The following is a 13,476-nucleotide window of genomic DNA, read 5'->3' as shown; positions in this document are numbered from 1 at the left end:
AACACAAGAATTAGAAATGTCAGGATGCTCCTTTCAGCAGGAACTAAAAAAATTGATTGTAAATCATTCAAAATTTGACATATTGTTTCTCCTAGAAGAACAAGAGAAAATTATTGATTTTGTTTGAGACATATCTGAAATGTAAATGCTACATCATAATGGTAACTAATTACCTAGCATTAGTGAACATGGCTTATGTGTAAGCTATACAGTTTACACTGTTGTTCTTAAAGGGTTTCTCACACAGTAAAAAATGAGAACATGAAGAAATGGATTAGGTACTAGTAAAGGAACCATAAGCTTTTCTTTCTCCACTCGCAATTCTGGGATTTACTTTTGTTTTAAGAAAGAAATCAAAAGAAAATGAGTAAAGTTCAGAATCAACTGAAGTTGAACAAGTACTACTATTAATCACAGCTTTACTTACAGGAGTTTGAAGGTTTCGGTATTTCTGTGTTGATGTATTCATGAGCAAATAGCCACAAAATTCCACTGTATCACTTCAGGATCTGTATTATTAATTCATAATGCTAAATTTTTACCTACAGATCTCAGAGGGATTTTATAGACATCCCTAGTAATCTTAGTTAGACTCAGGATAAGACAGTATACTCTGATCCATTAAAGTAGCCTCATTCCTCTCCATATTCTATCCCTACAAGAATTCCGGAGGTTAGCAGTGTAGGTAGTAGATCATCTGCCTTTATACTGGGGTGTAACATTCAGCAAACAAAAGTAAGAGAAATCAGAGCTGAGGGAAATGAAATGATCTCTGAGCATGCTTCTAATATACCAATAGACCAGGTGGTATATTTACATTTACATATTTATGTTTACATTTACCATTTACACTACTATCTGCTCTGCACTGTGACTGGATGGATGGAAAATCTAGTATCAAACATTTGACTTTGCCAGAAAGTGCTTGGGCATGCTTGTGCCCAGAATGATTCTTTCAAGAATCTGGATATGCACTGGATATGCTAAGAGAGAAAATATTTTTATCAATTAGTTTCATGACCTTCATAAATTACAAGGTGTTCTTTAGAAGGTTATTTTTTGTCTTACCCTGGGTCTTGTCACATTAGCTATCTTTATCCTACTCCTAGAGCTGAATTATTTCCACAAAACTTCCTGATAAACTAAGGAAATTTTAAAAATAAGAGATAAAATAAGAGATCTTTCTTCATCTTATACCATCTAAATATTATGGAGAAATACCTAAATGTGAAGTGAATGTTTTAACAAATTTTAAAAAATCAACACAGAATATCACCAAGGACAAACATAGAATTCAAAAGGATTATGGTTCGGTTCAGTTTTATTCACAAAATGATGAAGATGACCAAAAGGTAATAGCAAAATAAAAACAGAAATTAATAAAATTTTACTGAAAGAGTGATGACATCTACATGAAGTTCAAACATAAAGTGTTTTCTTAACATGTCTTCTAATAAAAAGAAAAATCATTTAAGAACATGTCTTACTTTAAAACCCATGGGCAGTCATTTTTTTATGTATGAAAAATAAGTTATTTCTTGAAACACTTTCCCCTCAAAAAGTTGAAGCTATTTTTGTTATAAAATAAACCCTTGTTACGCTTGCTGGTAAACTGTATTACATTATTAATTTCTTCTTTATTTCTTAATATTCTGGTTAAATAAACATTGTAAGAGACATTAAATCTATTAATTTCTATTACAAGATTCTTTAACATGTTAAAGATTAATTCAAGCTTAATCATCTATTAATTATGATAATCATCTATTAGTTAATCATCTATTAGTTATGGTAATAATGCCAAGGTTGTGGGTTCAATTCCTGTATGGGCCAGTCATTTAAGAGTGGACTTCATGATCTTTGTGGGTCCTTTCCAGCTCAGAATATTCTGTGATTCTGTGATCCTTTAATCCCATCAGAGGAAGAAATAATTTTACACTCTCTGCTAAAGTCTTTGGCCTTCCTCTTGTATTGCTTCTCAGTTTGAGTGCTTTTTTTGGGTTAGCCTTGGCCAGCAGCCAGATGCCCACCCAGATGCTCTCTCAGTCCTCCTCAAGAGGACAGGGGAACAAAACACATGAGAAAGCTTATGTGTTGAGATCTAGATAGAGACATTGCATAGTATTTATCATCACAGGTAAAACAGCTTACTTTGGGAAACTATTTTAATTTCTTTTTTGAAGTAGATTTGGAGAGGTAGAAACAATTTAAAAATTAGCATTACCCTGCCTTTTAATCTCAGCTTCACTTGTGACTGCTCTGATCATGCTGTGAGGCACAGCGGTTTGCAGTCAGTCCACACCAACTCCTCTCTGCTGCTCCTACATCCTCATACTGTTTCCCTGCATCACTGTGGGCTCTCCATATGGGCTGCCATCTTTCAAGAATATCTGCTTCAGCATGGACTCTCCATGGACTTTAATTCCTTCCGGAACTATCCTGAAGGATTTTCTGGACCTGCTCTGGAATGGGATCCTTCATGGAATATGATGTGGATATGCCCCAGCATAGTCCTCTCTCTGTGCTATGAGGAAATACCTAATCCAGTGCCTTAAACATTTCTGCCTCATTTCTTCTCTGACTTAGATGTTCAGTATTTTTGTTCCCTCCTTCTCTCCCTGTGTGATGGGTTTTTCTCATTCTTACATTCATTTTCACAGAGGGGCTGCCAGCAGGGCTGTGGGGTTTAGCTGTGACCTATGGTGGGTCTGGCAACAGAAGTGTCTGCAACCAACTTTGTCCTAGCCTCATCTGTCCTCACTGAGGCTGCATCTGGTGCACTGCTATAGCTGCCTCCTTTTCAGCCTGCCTAAATCCTTGTTCTCTACATTTAGCCTGTGTTATACACCACCATGAGAAGTCATTCTAGTGAGCCAGCCTCCAAAGTGACAGAAGATTGTTTGTTTCTCCTTGTACTCTTAACTACCAAAATCATGACAAGCTTAGTCTATTATAGTTTCGAGCCTGTCCTGGCTGCTTAGGATTTGGCTGTTTTAGCAGGTTAATAAAATACAACGTGCTCACTGTTTTTCCCAATACCAGTTAGCAACCTTCTTATTCTGACACTTTGGGACACACCAGGGATCAAAGCAGCTATCCAGTGTGCTCCTTTCCTTCTGGCACTTGGTCAAAAGAATTATTCTTCGTCCACTTCTGTAGTGCACTTCATTTCTGCTGATTGAAAGGTTCATATGCTAGCTAGCAGAACAACTTCCATGTAGACCTGTCACACTCATGCCTTGAAATCCATCCACTGTTGTGTCTCATTGTCTCGCTGCCACCCCTATTGTCTCCTCTGAAATGCCCCTAATCTGTTTATGAGATCTGGGTCCCATGACTCTATCAGTTGAAAAAAAATATGAACACTGTATCATCCATCCCATATTTTTAAAAAAATACAAAGTCAGGACTATCTTTCTTTATCTAATTTAATGGTTTGGGTTTTTATAATGCAGCACGTATAATAGAGTTTTATAATACAGTTGGAGATGAGTGGGGCCATTGAATACTTGAGAATTAGTAAGATTGTAGCAGTAGATTGTTATTTCTGGTGTGACCCATAGCAATCAAATGCATTTCCTAATGATGACAGTTTTATGGCCTGCAACGAATTAATTTACAATAGGTCTAAGTCCATATACAAGTGACTACATCGGAAAAAAACACTCAGTATAAGTGGCAATAATTATTAGTTGCAGCAATGAGACCACAAATTGATCAGGTCCTGGAAGAAGAGTACAGTTATGAGACTTAAGTTAGCTATCTCAGTTTGACTCCAGTAGATATGACCTGACACATTCAGGTATACTGATCAGCCACATTTCTGCCAGTTAACTGGGATCTATAGTCCATCATATTATTTAGTTATCTCAATAATTATTTAAAGCCTTCATTTTAGAGATCCTAACTGAATTTTTTTTTTTTTTTGCCTAACCTAATGAAATTCCCAAGGTGGTTTTGCTGTGTGTTAGACACATTAAGTGTGAAGCCTGCTTGTGTGTGTGTGCTCAAAGTCTGTCCATCACTGTGGTCCTGGATTGTTCTCAATTGGCCCTATCACGGCCTATTGAAACAGTGAGTATGTGTACATGCAAAAAAAAATCACAAAGAAAACCCAGTTAGATTGTTAAAATTCTAAATAACTTCTATAAGAAGTTTACAGTAGGAAACCAACTATTATTTCTCTGTGGTAAGAAAAAAATGCAGTAAAAATATTACTTTTTCTTCTCCTCCATCTCAGATGACTGCTTCTTAATTTCAGTGTTTAATGAATGACTTTTGTTTCCCCTCCTAGCAATCTGACTTTCTTGATCTGTGTTCCTAAAAATCAGTTGTGCAGGACATACAGGTGTTAGCACAGCTGGCTTGCTGATGACAACTCTGTCCATATAGCTGTCTAGTGTGTCATCACTCATATTGTTCAGTGTCATTCTGACCTAGCCAGGCTAAAAATGGTACTCCAGCTCAAGAGGGATTTAAAAACCTTCACAAAGTAAAGATAAGACATTGCCGAATGTCATATCCATGTACTCTAACTGTTTTCAGTTTGGACACATCTAAGTAACTAATTTCAGGATGCATTTATCTTTACCTTTTGGTTTTCTTTGTTGGTTTTAGGGTGGGTTTTTGTTTTTATTTTAGGGGGATTGTTTGCTTGTTTGTTTTGGTTGGTTGAGGTGGGGTTTTTGTTTTTTTGGGTTTTTTTTAAAGACTGAATACTGTATATAGTTTACCTTCAGTGAGGAGAAATTGTTGTTTGGAGAATTGTGGAATTATTGAATACATTAACTGTTATTTTCCCCAGACATAGGTTCATTTTCAGCCCAAGGTCACTGAAATCTTTTTGTAGGGGATGTATTATAGTGCACAGCTTAGGTGCTGTGGTCAACATTTGCAAAAAACCAACTCTGGATCAAATTCTTATTCAACAGACTATGTAGTGTGTGTATGTAGTAATATGAGAAAGCTTGAATTAATCTTATAGGTAAGTCTGGGATGGTAGTTAATTTCCATAATCTTGACTAGTCTTGAAGGGAAAAAAAGAAAAAAAGAAAAAAGAAAAAAGAAAAAAAAAAAAAAAGAAGCCAAACACACCCAAAACATCAGTTTTAAGAGATATATCTCTTTTACACAAACACTGTTATTCAGTAATTAATGCTCTCTTGGAAACCACCTGTGAAATGGCTTGTTTTGTAATTAAATACAAATTTGTATGCCAGTAATCAGAAAGGATGGTCACTGAATCACTATGCTAATACAGAAATTTTCAGTAGTTATTCTGTTGAGGTAAATATTTGGTATAACTAATTGCGATAATGTATGGCTACCTACACTAAGGTATATCAAAATGCTATTTAAACCTCCACTATCAACAGAAGTCGGACCCTTGATTTTGAGGATGTATTTCTTCTTTTGATGAATGAATGTGCAATGATCTGATGGCTTTTAATGATGATTCAAACCTAACTGTAATGGCCATGTAACAAGTATCCATTCAACGGTTTCCCTTTCTGCCCTATAAGAAACTCTTGTCTAAGCAAAATAGGTGTAGTTTGGTTTTTATCCCTCTTGGGGGGAAAAAAAGAAAGGTTTGATGGATGTTTTTGCAGTTCAGTTGACTAATTTGGTTCCAAATACCATTTCCCACCTCATTGTCTCTCTAATTGTGTCTATAATTTTCCAGTTTTTAGGTGCTTGATTTAAAGTGCATTCAGTTTAAGATATGCAGTCTTGTCACAGACTTGTCACAGGTAGTCTCTTGAATTCTGGAGAGATCCTTGGTTGCTGAAACATCCTGATGGAAAATGTATCTGAAATTATATAGGCTCTCATTCAATAAGATGAATATACACTTACTTACTGTAAATATGGCCCCCACTCTGCATGCTGCCCTGGACGTACAGACACTATGCAGCTAAATCAGCCACATACTTGCAAGACTGTGGTTAAGACTAAGATATGCATTCAAACTGCTTTCTAAACTCATGAGTTCTAAACTCATTTTTGTCTGTTGTATGTCACATGCAGAACACATAGCAGCGTGGTAGAAACTATTTTGCTTGTACTCTTTTAGAATGATTTCTGTATTTGCAGCTTCTGTTATATCAGCAATATGGTGATCTCAGACAAACAGATTAAATAACTCTTTTCCATTCGCTTATCACCAAATCACTGTAGATTTTGTTCTGCTCTTTAAATTGCATATGATATGCTATTTAAAAAGTACTAGGAAAGTAAAAAATTTAGCCCAAAACCAAGTATTTTTAAATGCAGAGTTGGTGAACTTTGAACTTACAAAATGTTCTCATATATAGCTTACATTTTGAAGTTTATATCCATAAATAATTTGATTTTATTTTCACCATAAGAGAGCATTGAATTAGGAACAAAATAAAAACTAAAATCTCAGGTTTGTTGTACCAGTCAGATAGCAACTGGGAAAAAATATTAGGAAGGGCTGAGCACATTCTAATACCATTTACAAATTCCTAGCATTTAGTACCATGTCTCTATTGCCATTACTGGATATACGACATCAAACTGTGCATAAAAAGACCAAAGTAAGCACCAGAGTGGAGTGTAGACAAAACTATCAACTACTTGAGCAGCAGAAAATTTTAAAGTTCATTTTTGGACATGTAGAATTAGTCCATCAAATTCTACACCTTGGTTTGGTCAATAACGTAACTTCAGTTTATTATTCAGTTTCAGCTTTGATCTAAATTAATGAATACTTTATTGATTTTAAATTGAGCGGCTATAGTGTTGTCTTCTTTGTTGCTCTCCTAATTAATTAAAAGTTAAACACTGTCATAAGTCACTCTTCTCATTTATTTTAAAATGCTATGAGTATTGTAGTAGAGTGTGGATTTGTGATTTTGCTTGTTTTCATATAGTATTAAATATGTCTAAACTGAAAAATGTAATGATCATATTTAGAAGCATGCTGTCACGATACTTAACTATATTCTGTATAAAACCACTCCAGAGCTGAGTTTCTTAACTATACTCTGTATAAAATCACTCCAGTGATTTTATACAGAGTATAGTTAAGAAACTTTTCACAGTTGCAGCTAAAATTGTGTTTACCAAAATCAGAAATGGCCAAAACCTTCACTAACAATGGATAAATAAAAATGTATATAATTTTCCTCCATATTAATTTTAGAATATAGGGAAGTGAAACTGGTTTTAGACATTTTTAATCATTGCAATAAGCCTGATTAGCTGATTAGGTGTTTTAGATTTTAACATAAAGCTCTCTAGCCTCAGGAGACCTTTCAGACAAAATGGTCTTGCTTTAGATTTCATTTGTAAGAAAAAAAAATGTCATTAAATACAAAAAAGCTCTGAAAATTGCAATTTAAAGGTTAGCTGCATAGGATGGTTCTTTTGCCTGTTGAGCTTCCAAAATAGCCTCTCGTAAAAAGAAATGAAATTACCCATTTTATCTTTGCCTCATGGTTCTGTAATGTAAATTTGTGAGTACTGTTTTTACTGCATTCGAGAATGAGGAAATAAATACAGTTTCCCAATCCCTGTTGTTTTGTATCTGGATCTCAAAAAGCCAATAGACAGAAGTTATTAAATTAGTTCTTTACTAAGATTTCATACAGATCTGGTCTCTCCTACATGAGTCCATGCAGGCATGGCCATTATAGCTTTCCAGTCCTTCAATAGGTAGGCAGCTTGGAATGTTTTCACTTCTAGTGAAACAATACAATGATATTTGTACAGCATACACCCAGTCTTTTGTTCTTACAATTTTCCCTGAACCCTCATGAGTATTTTTCAAAAGAAAAAGTCTGTATTAATTTTCAGTTTCTCAGTATGCATACCGACAATGAGATGTACTCTCTACAATCTAAGTATTTACAAATGCAAAAAAAGTATTTGTTTGGTTTTTTTTAATTGTGAATCCTCATATCAAAAATTATACTGTTTAAGAAGCTAATGCATACTTTTCTGATGTAGTGGTATTAATTGCATTTGTGTACCACAATGCAGCCATTTTAAAAATGGGATTTATATTTTATTGTTCAGTGAGTGTCAGACCTCAAGACTGAAATAGAGAGTTTGAAACTAATAGGGTTAAAAGGACTTCTACTGTCTGTATTGTGTATATATTATACCTACATTGCTTATACATTGTTTTTTTCCCCCTAGTATTAGCAATCTGCTTTTGTACTTTGACATAGGGATTTCCCTTGTGAATTTTGTCACAGAAAAAAGAGAATCATCAATATCGCAGTTAAACTTGACTTTCAAAGCTAATAGTATCTCATTTGGGGGCTGAAATTTAATAAATTTTCTTTGATTCTGTTTGAGTTTTTAAACATCAAACAATGAATTGGCCAGGGTGCAGTAAAATATTTAGATCTATTGACTACGGTTCAGAAGGGTAGAAGGCAAAACACTGGTGGTTTGATGTTGATAAATTCTTAGTACCTTAATCCACATTAATGTTTTCTTTTATCTGTGTGCATACTGGCAGCAAAGACACTGAAAAGTTGCTGTGTATATAAGCTATAAAAATGTAAATCAAGTGTGTGCATGTGTGTGTGCGTGCGTGCATATGTGTGTATTTAAAGCAATGTATTTTGTTATATTCAGCAAGGTTAACATCTGACCAGAATTACACATGCTGACAGAACACTCTAGAGAGTATGTTTGTTCCATAGGACTGTATATCCTGAACCTAGTGCACTATGTGTGCAAAAAATGTGTAGAGGACCTTTCCTGTTATAAAAATTGCATCATAGTGCATATGTTTGGCAGCCACAGGTATTGACAGGAATTCTTTAGGTCAACTTGGGAAATGTAGGGCTCCCTATTCCCACAGAACAGAGAAACGAATAAAATAAAATCGCTTCTTCTCTGTATCAGTAGATTTGCACATGCTTCTTTCAATCAGAGCATATTTCAAAGGCTCTGCTATTATTTGAAATCTGTTCACTCATCAACATTTTACAAGAATCTAATTTTGTAAGTACAGAAAAGTAATCTGGGATTTAAAATTAATAGATTTATGTTTTAATTCATGTCCAGTGCATTTTTGCTGGCAAGGCAGCCGCTAAAAAACTCTGAAATTTATTAAATAGCAAATGTTTATCTATTGATTTATATATATTTAGAATATACCCAGTATGTTTTAGTATATGCAGTACATGTTTTAGTAAATTATTTTTGCAGTAGGTACTATTGCTACTCATGCAGTGTATGCCAAATGAATAGATTTAATCTATTTGTTTGTACTAACATATATTTATATTATGTGTGTCTATCTATCTATATTTAGAGTATTATCTGACGACTGGGTTCTCCTGGAGGTGGACATTGTAAATTTTGTATTAAATAGAATGAAAAGCGGGTGTGTGGCATCATATGGCGTGAGAGAATACGTGGTGTGCCTGTGGAAGGTGCGTGTTAAATCCGTACGACGGCCTGTCCGCGCTGTCAGACGGACGCACGACATGTTGCGATAGGCAGGGCAGCGCCGCGCTTCCAGGAGCGCTCCGGCCCTCCCGCTGTGCCGCGCCGTGCCCGAAGACAAAAGCGCGGGCGACGCTGCCGCGCGCGGCCGGCAGGTGGCACTGCGACACCAACGGCGGGCGGGTCACCGGGCGGCTCGGGCTGAGCGCGCCCGGCTGCCCGACACCGCCCGGACGTCGGCTGTCTGCGCTTTGTGCAAAGCCGGGCCTGCCCGCTCCTCAGAAACTGCGCCAAAGTCCAGTAATACCACTTAGTGCCTTGTGTCCTGCACCGCAAAAAAGCAAGCATTTCTTTCTTCCTCCTATTCTTCTCCCCTTTATTAATTGGAAAGCTACAGGTTAGTTCGTTTTGCTTTATTTGTGGATTATTCATTTTATTCCTCCTTTTGACTGAGTTGTTTCTTAATGAGCCTTATTCTGGGGGACTGGTACCAGAGTAGACAAATCTCACATGCCAGCTTCTCTTAGATGTGATCAAATGAACTTTTTAATTTCACAGCTCCTGTTTGTTTCAGTTAGAAGTAAAATTACTGTTTGTTTACTTATGAGGTTTTTACAGGCGACAGTCCTGTGAAATGTATACACCAGCTGGGCTACAGAGCCCTTAGTGTCTTTTCTTCTCATTTCAGACCAGGGGAAGATGCTTTTTCTTCTTAACATTCTCTCCCAGCACTCTGAATTAGAGATTTATTTGCAACGAAAAATCAATTAGTCCTAAATTTATTCATGGATTTCAGGTCCAGCGATCAATGCAAGTCCACTCAGTGGGCTCAAGGGGACCCAGTTCATCCCAGTTAATGTGTCTGAAGGGGAATTACCATTGATGCTGTTTTTTTCCCTTTAGGTCAGAGATCAGGCCTTGCTGCTGTGTACTGCAGCAGCCACGAATGACTTCACCCTGGAGCTACCCAAACTGCACCTGGAGACCTTTTCAGAGGAAGGGCTGAAGGGCAGGCCAGAGGCTGCAGCATTTCAGGTTAGAGTCTAAAATAATCCTGTTTCTTGTTTTCATTTTTTGCAACTGAGAACAAGAAGCTAGACTGCTCTGAATGTGTGAAGAAGAAAATGCATCAAAATGAATGAAGTCAACAGCTGAAAGAGAAATAATTTTCATATATACTGTTGGAGGTGGTATTTCAGAGATGATGTGAACTTTTAATTTTGCAGGTAGAATATTAAATAACTGACAGGGATATGACCATGGAAAGCCACAAATTCTATATTTGAAAATTAATATCACTCTATCCCACTCCCCTTTTCTCTGCTTAATTTAAGCAAGACAAGTAGAAATCAAAAATGGGGGGAAAAAGACAAGATTTTTATGCTGCTACTTGGTCAGTATCAGATTTTTTTCATATTTCAGTTTTAGAATTAACAGTGATCTTTAGCACTTATAATTTAGAAGAAACTGCTATTTGGAATACTTTAGTATAGGAGCTGTTTTGTTTATGTAGGCTTAAATATTTATGTGTTTCAAAATACTAATTTTATTAGGAGGAAACTGGGGAAGAGAAATTAACTGACAATGTACATATCTTCAGGTGTGAAAATGGATTCTGTGCAATGCCTCCTTATTGTTTCTAAGTTTGTTATGTCTTCTATACAAACTGTGCCTTAGTCTTTATAGCTGCGCAGATTACATTATCGTTAAAAGCAGAATATTTTGTTTTCCCAGTGTGAGAACAAAAGGCAGAGTGAATACATATTTCTTTCATTGTGCTCCTCTATCTGAATCAGAGAGAGTAAAGGCAGTCAAGTAAAGTGCAAGGATATTAGGAAATGCAAATATTGCACAATGTGTATACTTCTCTGTAGTAACCTTTTAAAATTTATTGTAGATTTTCAGTTCTAGATGCAGTATATAATTGCAGGAACAGCATCACAAAACCAAACATTCAAGAAAGGCAGATGCTAAACTGGAAATTTCTCACTGTTGCCCTTTTGCATGCATGTTTTTTGATATGAAAAATATTTAAATTATGTGTGTATTATCATCTTTCCATAATAAAGTAGTAATACGTAATGCCATGAGGTTTCTGTGCACCTTAGAAAGCACAGCTGTACATCTCTGGCAGACAGTAGGTTGCAAATGCTTCCCCATACAGTGATGATCACTTGTAAAGCTGCACAAAAAGCTCCACAGGTGCATCTTTATTCTAAGAAGCTGTCATAGAAATCACCAGCTTTTAAATACCACTCTTCCAATTCAGAAGCCTGTCTGGTGATACCTGCTTCTGTTTTTTTATCTCATCACTACTTCCATACTTTTCTGACCTTCCAATGATTGCAGAAGCATTTCCAAAATAGTCTGTTCTGTCATTATTTCTAAAAATAGAAATAGAAGTATAAAAAGTTGCATTTCATATTTGAACAGAGTACTTACTTGTGCTATAGCTAATCCATAGTAATGCATGTGCTGCACTGGTAGTGCAGTGATGTAAACCTACTTTTAGTTTACCTGACAGCTTCAGTTACACTTGGTTACTCTGCATACATAAACAGCTCCAATTGTTCAGTTTGTATCACTGTGAGGTTCTTTTCCACCTTTCCTTTCTCCTTTTCCCTTTCACTTCTCTTTCTTCCTCTTTTCTCCCTATCTCTAGTTACATAGTGCTTCTTTGATAACTTTCTAAGGACATTGTCGATGTTTCCTTACGAAATTTTCCTTTTTATAGCTGTGAGTCAGCTAATTGATGTTAATTCCATGCAAAACTACATTAAGAGCAATCCTGTAATTTTGAATGAGGTAAACTGTGAATAATCAGTTTATGGACACTTCTCTTTAAAACCAGTGGAATGATTTGCCTGCATGTTCTCTAGAACTGCTATAGTTAGTCTGTGTTAAGTACAACTTAGTTAAAGGCCTTATTATCTACGAGTGTTAGACATCAGGAGTTTTTTCCCAAGTTTATATTTATTGGTATTTGATGGTATATTTAAAAAAATTGCATGAAAAATTAAGATACTAAATTAGACAGTGTGATAGGGATGAAGCACTGGCTATCAGAACTGTTGAGTACTAAGAGAAGATGACATTGTCCTATTTTTATTATTCATGTATCCAGTTTGTAGTAGGTAGCTGAGATTAGTAATTAATTATATATCCATTGGTCTGAGTGTATCACTTCTTCATCATATGGAAGTGGCATGAATGTTTTAAAGAATTGTACCCTCTAGTTTCGACCTCAATGAAATGAAATATTTGGAGATACCATTCTGTATATCTGTAGGCATTTGTTAAATTCTTGAGGACTGCAGGAGAATTACTATAGTAGTTTGAAAATCTCACTTCAGTTGGATAAAAAATGAAAAAGGTATAATATGTCTAAGATTAAAACATGATTGCTATAGCTTTGAAAAAGTCTCACCTGATATTTAATTGCTGTGAAGAATGCTATGTCACAAAATTGTGCTATTTGTTATTTAAGTTTGAAAGTGGAAAATTATAGTATTGTTTTCAAGCACCTGGAACACAGCGAACACAGCATTTATTAAGGTGTGCTGTTCTGGCCATTCCGTAATGTTCCTACTGGAGACAAAAAGTGGAACCGTATGTGATATAGGGTTCAACAGGCAACTAAAATGACATGGTATTGCCAATTCTAGTAGTCTTGTTTGGCAGATGACTATTTAAATTAACCAGTAAAGGTTATTAGCTCTTTATAAATTACAAAGTTCAATTGTGTTACATCTTTAGAACACTGATAAAGTTACTTAATAATCTTATCACTCTCTTCTTTTTTCACTCACAGAAAAAGTGGGCATTCAGAAAACTAATTCTGAATTGTCTCAAGTATTTTTACATCAAATATGTAATTGATACTAATGCGAAACATTTTTACCTAAAGACAATTAATAAAGGCCCCAAATAAATACAGTGAGATTTAAATGTTTATGTATAAATAATTAAGTACTGGTACATAATCAGTTTAGGTTTCTTCTGTTTGGAGAGATAGACACAGAAGGCTAGAAACTGGTATGAAAG

The 13,476-nt window shown here is 35.6% G+C and overlaps 1 protein-coding gene across 7 annotated transcripts in view; it reads left to right on the top strand.

Annotated features, from left to right (window-relative positions):
• CCDC171 (coiled-coil domain containing 171) overlaps window positions 1-13,476 on the top strand; it is a 162,113-nt gene that overhangs the window by 106,435 nt on the left and 42,202 nt on the right. For all 7 annotated transcript variants that reach the window (XM_053932309.1, XM_053932307.1, XM_053932306.1 and 4 more), the window contains exon 23: window positions 10,336-10,467. In XM_053932309.1, coding sequence (XP_053788284.1) covers window positions 10,336-10,467 — 132 coding nt within the window. The remainder of the gene's footprint in view (window positions 1-10,335; window positions 10,468-13,476) is intronic.

Source organism: Vidua chalybeata, chromosome Z (assembly GCF_026979565.1).
Source record: "Vidua chalybeata isolate OUT-0048 chromosome Z, bVidCha1 merged haplotype, whole genome shotgun sequence".
NCBI lineage: Eukaryota > Metazoa > Chordata > Aves > Passeriformes > Viduidae > Vidua > Vidua chalybeata.
This window is presented reverse-complemented; position numbering and strand designations above follow the sequence as displayed.